Source organism: Sinocyclocheilus grahami, unplaced genomic scaffold (assembly GCF_001515645.1).
Source record: "Sinocyclocheilus grahami isolate Dianchi unplaced genomic scaffold, SAMN03320097.WGS_v1.1 scaffold2491.1, whole genome shotgun sequence".
NCBI classification, from domain to species: domain Eukaryota; kingdom Metazoa; phylum Chordata; class Actinopteri; order Cypriniformes; family Cyprinidae; genus Sinocyclocheilus; species Sinocyclocheilus grahami.
In genome coordinates, this window is record NW_015507670.1 from 12,717 (window position 1) to 20,433 (window position 7,717).

General features: G+C 36.9%; 1 protein-coding gene across 1 annotated transcript; it reads right to left on the reverse strand.

Annotated features, from left to right (window-relative positions):
• Positions 1 to 4,169: 4,169 nt before the first annotated feature.
• LOC107575163 (endonuclease G, mitochondrial-like) lies at positions 4,170 to 6,169 on the reverse strand. The gene is made up of 3 exons (XM_016261580.1): positions 5,758 to 6,169; positions 5,540 to 5,596; positions 4,170 to 5,454 (listed from the first exon to the last, which is right to left on the reverse strand). Exon 3 carries the CDS (start codon positions 5,351 to 5,353, stop codon positions 4,475 to 4,477), a length of 879 nt encoding a protein of 292 aa, XP_016117066.1. The 5' UTR covers positions 5,354 to 5,454; positions 5,540 to 5,596; positions 5,758 to 6,169; the 3' UTR covers positions 4,170 to 4,474.
• Between the last annotated feature and the right edge of the window lie 1,548 nt (positions 6,170 to 7,717).

Sequence of the window (7,717 nt, forward strand, 5' to 3'; positions counted from 1 at the left end):
TATCTATCTATTGCTTTCAGATAGGGTGTTTATCTATCTATTGCTTTCAGATAGGGTGTTTATCTATCTATTGCTTTCAGATAGGGTGTTTATCTATCTATTGCTTTCAGATAGGGTGTTTATCTATCTATCTATCTATCTATTGCTTTCAGATAGGGTGTTTATCTATCTATCTATCTATCTATTGCTTTCAGATAGGGTGTCTATCTATCTATCTATCTATCTATCTATCTATCTATCTATCTATCGCTTTCAGATAGGGTGTTTATCTATCTATCTATCTATAATCAAAAAGGTTTTTTGATCCTTTTTTGCATTTGAATTCATTTTAATTCTGCTTCAGTTCAATTTAAAAGGCATTTCTAATTCAATTCTGAATGGCGCACAACCCTGATATCGAAGCATGTCTCATATTATTACACAATAAAATATAAATCTCTCTGCCAAAGCAACACCAGCCCCCTCTTACTCATTCCTTCAGTGGTTGTAGGCATAGACTCAGGGTGTTTTGAACACACTGTATGACAATTACGAGCAGTAAGAGTGTCGCTCGTTCCTCACTGGTGCTGTAGGGTTTTGGACAGAGCCACAGCAGGGGAATTCACCAGATGGTTCAGGCAGAACCAATCCATTCCCTTCTGGGCCGATGCAATTCACAAAGCCACCGTATACGGCAAGCCAAGTGCACACAGAGCTCAGGGTTTGTGCTGGTATTGATAGTGGTGATTATAGACAGTTTCAGCAGGTGGTCATGAAGAGTCAGCCACCTGCATTTCTCAGTTCTCAACTGACAGTTTCTGATAACCTTTTGGCTCTTACACCAAAAGGCTCAGTGGCTGTGTGAGTGATGGTTTGTTTGTCACGAGTTAAGGTCCTCCGCAGTTCCATTTGATGAGCTGACAGGTGTCTCATGTGAACACTATGGATTTACTGCTCAGAGGTCTTTCAAGTTGTCAGCACTTTGATTTCCACAGTACATCTACGACATTACTTTCCTACAGCTCTGCCTGCTAGCCTCATTGACACAGGAGAGATCTGACATCTATAAAATCAATTTATCTCCAAAATTTCCCATCATGTTTAGTTGAAGCCCTTTTCTCTGGTGCAAAGTGACTGATCATGAAATACCTTTGAGTACAAACAATTTTACTGGACCGGATCCCTGAACAAACAGGGCAGTTGTTGACTTCAGGAGCAACAAGAGTGAAAAGAACCAGCATAAAAGCAATTTGATGGCTTTCACTATCTTGTGTACTGCCAGCACCTGCCTTTCCACTCCATGCAGAGCAAGAGCCAAGCATATCAGATGCAAACATGGAAGTATTATTAGTAATCTTGCTGAAATGGGTCACAATGCTAAATGTTCTCAGCTGGATCTGTCAAATGACTTCAATTCCAGCTGCCAAACTATACTTATGCATTGAAGATGCTGTTGTCCCCAAGGCTCAGAGTCTTCTGCAAGCCTGCAGCGCCCTCTTGTGGTATAATTTAAAACACTTTAGCACCCATGTTCTGGTTGTGCTATCTATGCTGAATAAAAGTATTAAATTCTTTAAAATTTTGAATGGTAGTGTATACTATGGTATTTACATGGTACTCCAAGGTGCTTCAAAGAATACCAAGGTAGTACCATGCTAAATGTCCAAACAAATATGGCATTACCATGGTACTGTATACAAATACATGGTACGTAATGCATTTAAACTGTATAGTGTTTCATTTTGATTTCATTAACAAACCCTGAAGATAATATTGCACTTTGCTTTCATGTCATATTGTATACTTGCTATGAGACATTTACTTTCTAATGAAGCAAAAACTTAAACTAGTACTTAAAACTTAAACTACTTGTGTACAGATCCTTGCAACATGGGGCCGTGCATTCTCATGCTGCAACATGAGGTGATGGTCGTTGATGAATGGCACAACAATGGGCCTCAGGATCTCTTCACGGTATCTCTGTGCATTCAAAATGCCATAAATAAAATGCACCTGTGTGTTCGTTGTCCATAACATACGCCTGCCCATACCATAACCCCACTGTCACCATGGGCCACTCGATCCACAACGTTGACATCAGCAAACTGCTCACCCACACGACGCCATACACGCTGTCTGCTATCTGCCCTGTACAGTGAAAAACGGGATTCATCTGTGAAGAGAACACCTCTCCAAAGTGCCAGACGCCATTGAATGTGAGCATTTGCCCACTCAAGTCGGTTACGACGACGGACTGCAGTCAGGTCGAGACCCCGATGAGGACGATGAGCATGCAGATGAGCTTCCCTGAGCTGGTTTCTGACAGTTTGTGCAGAAATTCTTTGGTTATGCAAACTGATTGTTGCAGCAGCTGTCCGGGTGGCTGGTCTCAGACGATCTTGGAGGTGAAGATGCTGGATGTGGAGGTCCTGGGCTGGTGTGGTTACACGTGGTCTGCGGTTGTGAGGCCGGTTGGATGTACTGCCAAATTCTCTGAAACGCCTTTGGAGACGGCTTATGGTAGAGAAATGAACATTCAATTCACGGGCAACAGCTCTGGTGGACATTCCTGCAGTCAACATGCCAATTGCACGCTCCCTCAAAACTTGCGACATCTGTGGCATTGTGCTGTGTGATAAAACTACACATTTTAGAGTGGCCTTTTATTGTGGCCAGCCTAAGGCACACCTGTGCAATAATCATGCTGTCTAATCAGCATCTTGATATGCCACACCTGTGAGGTGGATGGATTTTCTCGGCAAAGGAGCATTTGTGTACATAGAAAAAGTCTTAGATCTTTGAGTTCAGCTCATGAAGGGCTTTTTGTGAAAAAGAAAAAGTCTTAGATCTTTGAGTTCAGCTCATGAAAAGTTGGGGCAAAAACAAAAGTGTTTTGCGTTTATAAGTTTGTTTAGTGTATATAAAGAGATTTAATATAATTTTTTTAATATATAAAATATAGAGAGTTTTGACCACAATTTAAAATAAAACAACCTGAAAATCACAGTTATGTTTCTATGAAATTATGATTATACCCTCAGTTTATTGTCTGGTGTTGGTGGTTTTTCATGTTTTTTGTGTTCCTGAGCCTTGTTGTGACTAATAAACAGATTACTACTGCTAGATCTTCTGCTGCTTGTTGCCTTCTGCCACAGCATGAAACACACATGGTCCCCCTAATTGAGAGCCACTGATCTAAATGTACCTTCAGTCTGACGCTAAAAACCATTAAACTGGATGCTGCAGTTCTGATGCTGGAGGTGATCTGGGAAATAGTTAGGAGACAGCGATGAAGGTAAACAGCTTTTTATTTGAGCTGATCTTTTTCCAGTACACAGGACATCTGTTGACATTCACAGACGCCGTTTCAGCCTGCTACTTCCAAAACAATTACTATACAGAATCAGCACAAACATATGTAGAGAACTAAACATGATATAAAAATTAGCAAATATCTAACTGCTTATTAAAAAAAAACTGACTCAATAAATGCTGTTAATTCACACAGTTCACTCAGATACACATTTGGAAACATCCATGCCTTCAAAATAAAATGGAATTTCAGAATAACAGAAGTCATCAGAAAAACAAATGTGAAGAATGAGCTTTACATCATAATAAAAAACAAAATGAATAAAAAAAAAATTCAAAATGTTATATTTAAGCTTTCTAGAATAAAAAAAAAATCAAGTAAAAAGTTTGAGATATTGTAGATGTTGTGATGTTATTTCAACTATTCTTTCACAGTTTGAGCCTGATGAATCTTGGCTTTGTCATCCTGAAATATGGCCATGATACATCATCTTACAAGGTTGTTTAAGAAATGAAAAGCTAAACACTCCATCAGTTAGGGTTAAAAAAAATGTTGCCAAACATATAACATGCTACACTCTTAAAAATAAAGGTGCTTCAAAAGGTTCTTCAAGCGATCCTATAGAAGAACCATTTTTGGTTCCACAAAGAACCATTCAGTCAAAGGTTCTTTAAAGAACCTTTGACTGAATGGTTCTTTGTGGAACCAAAAATGGTTCTTCTATAGGATCGCTTGAAGAACCTTTTGAAGCACCTTTATTTTTAAGAGTGTAGATACATCATAATCACTGTAATTATGATCCATTCACATAATCATCCATTAAATCCAAACAGTGACTTTTTGTTTGTTTGTTTTGGTCGGGCAGTGTGTATACACAAAATTTTGTTTTGTATGGAAATAAATAAATATATAAACATGTTTGTCTACAAAATTAATTTAAATCGTTTAAACATAAGCTGTCAGATCAAAATGTTTAAGATCATGAGAAACATTTCTGAAAGGATGAGATAGCATTTCTTTAAATGCTGTGCATCTATATGAGTACATGTATGGGATTATTAACCAGATAGAACTGCAAGCTTCGTCAAACTTTTGAAGAAGATCAAACACAGCTGTTTCAGTGTCATCAGGGTAATAAAGTATTTTACTGCACACATCAGATACATAGCACTATCAGTACCATCATTCCTCATTATGTGGGGAGATTATTCTGACTTTTATTTTAACACTACATGGCATTCCTTTTTCATCTTCTCCCTCCCATTTAATAGACTTTATCTTCCCCATTGTGTTCTCATTACGGCTTTCCATGAATTTCAGCCCTGAGAGTTTCTGAATTTTCACAATATCACACACAAATTGTTCAACTTTAGGTTCAGGAAAATCCTTTTCCTCTTTTTCAATTTGGGGCACTACAAAGCTATGCAAATTTACTTTCCCATTCTTATCCTCCACAAATGCCACCTTAAAGTAGTGAGTTGGAATTTTTTTCCCTGGTTTCTCTTCTTTCTCTGGCTCAAGCACAAAATACTTTCCACGCACAAACTTCAGGTAAAGTGGTCCAGTGTACACATGGACATTACGGACATTTTCATCTATAGCTTTTTTTCGACAAAAATTCTCAACTATTTTCATAAAACTGTTGTTTACTTTCTCAAGCTGTGGTGTCATGTTGCTCATCAAAAAAGTGTCATGATAGGCTTCCTGACACCACCTGTGATTGGCAGCTGCAGCAAGATGACCCTGTTCATAGCCCTCAAATTCATTCTTTCCAAAGCTGCCGTTCTCCTTACAATTGATCTTCAGAGTGTCATTGTTCAGTATCTCATACACCCATTTAGCATTCTTGGTTTCATTGTTGTATGACATTATGTAAGATTTTCTTATCCTTATATCAGGATAATGTGCATTTTTTTCAGACGGATATCTGTCGATTAACTCACAGAGAGAGCCATCAAACTCCTGATCTGGTGTACAGACTAATTGTTCTCCAGACATTTTAAGGAATGGGATCAGTATGCATTTTAGTTGTTCATCTTCACTTGTACTTTCAGAATTCATTTTGATTCAAAAGAAGAACAAAGTTAAGGAACAAATCACCCTTGACTTATTATGGCTTTATTACTTCTTCACGAGATTCAACTAAAGATCTTCTCTTCTTCCTGGTAAAAAAATATGTTAAAAAGTCAAAATTATCCTTAATTCAGGACTTAAACTCATTAAACAGAACGAGAAATATTTACTGACATCAACAGGCTTGTTGTGACCTCTCAGATCTTCTGCAGCTCCAATTTTACCTCGCTTCTGTTATACAACAAAAACACACGGGAAAAAATATTTTAAAATGATATTTTATAATGTACTTTTCAAATGGAATGTTTTTTTATTAAGGCCAGTAAGACTACTTTTACTATTTGACAGCTGCATGTAGTTTTGTCATAACAGAAGTGAATTAAAGTTATTACCTTGTTAAGTTACCAAATACATATAAATTCTTTCAAACTTCAATCTGTAGTACAGGGCCCAGTAAATGATCCAGATAAATCTGTGGAATTTATATACACTGTCTTAGAAATAACAATATATGCTCTGTCATAATTTTACAAAGAGTTTTATTCATGCCTGTCCTCCAGTAAATGAAGCACACTGAGGAATGTGTTAGTTGTTGCCAAGTTTCAATCGGAAGGAGCCTTCCTCCACAGCTGTTTACTGAATACTTGACACATATAGCTGTTGTGGGAATATGTAGTTCTTTGTTTCACAAATTGTTCTGAAGTGCCCCTATTATGCGGTTTTAAAAGTTATTTTTATTTTTGATTTTGTTTTGAGGTCTCCTACTGTAGGTTTACATGCATCCAAGTCTAAAAACACTATAATTTTCTCATTATATACATTGCACATCACTCCATTTCTCAAAGTGTCTAAAAAGATTCAGTCTGGATCTCTGCTCTGATTGGTCAGATGGCCCAGTTTGTAGAAATTGGTCTACTCCTTACATTGAAAAACAAATGACCATTACCATGTGTGGCAGAACAGTCACATATTTTGTTAAATGTGAGCCAAAATCATCACAATTAAAAGAACCAAAGACTTAAACTACTTCAGTCTGTGTGCATTGAATTTATTTAATACACGAGTTTCACAATTTGAGTTGAATTACTGAAATAAATGAACTTTTTCACGACATTCTAATTTATTGAGATGCACCTGTATATGAATTTCCACTCCGGAAGGCTTCCTCAGTTCATAGTAATTAAAAGATTAACTTCAATGATTTTAGCAAATGGCTGCAATATAACAAAGAGTGAAAAATTTAATGGGGTCTGAATACTTTCCGTACCCACTGTATATACTGTATATATATATATATATCTGGGGTAGGGGGGACCTACCATAATGCTGTATCCCAGGGGCCTCTGTGTTTGAGGGTCAAAGTAGACATTGTTCACTAGCATTTTGCTAATTTGTTACATACTTACTGTATGTTATGTGCTGATGATTCATTTTGACAGTTCAGAATTGATTTTTACTTTTGGAAGGTCAATAAATTTACTTGTTGTGCACTTTGATCTTTAAAATGTTGCTTTTACATTATCAAACTGGTATAATACACACTGCTTGAAAGGTAATATTTGGAAAAAAAGCATAATAGAGGCAGTTTAAACAAATCATTCACTGTAAAAAATGTACATTTTGACAAATAAATATTGACTCAACAAATTGCTTCCCAATAATTATCCCCAAACAAAAAATGCATTGTAGTAATTTTAGCTGAAGGTCTTAAGTTAAAAATATACATTCACCGAACATATTAAATTGTGCTCAGCCAATCTATCAAGCAGAAGTGAAAAATCTGTGTTGGCCGAACAAGCTTTAAAGCTAAAAACACGTGTATGCATGCGCGTGAGAGAAACCGTTGGTGTAGTGAATTCAAATTCTGTGCGCGGGAGAGCGAGAGAGCGGAGCCGATGCAACATAATTTTCTATCATTAAAGTTATGGTGAGTATACTGAGTTTTGTATTTATTAAGTCATGTTTTACATACTACATTGTATTTTGCAGAATAACAGTGAATTCACGCCTTTACTGGTGTCATGTGGGCGTTCATAACCTAGTTTAGCCCATACTGATCTCTTGGTAGGGGTGTGCGATATATATATCGTCTGTGATGATGTTTTAACGATGTGGGATTTGACATTATCCTGTATATCGCAAAAACCAAACAAAACACGCCCAACTTACAGAGTGCACGAATACATTAATGTTATGTGATGAAGATTAGACTAGTGCGCGTGCGCATTTACAGTGTGTTTTTTCACTGCATTATTCAGCCTTTACAACAGTTCAATAAACAAGAAACTAATATTAAAGTCCGCATGAAATCAAAATTGAGTTTATTTACTTTACTAGCGCACATTGCTAGTC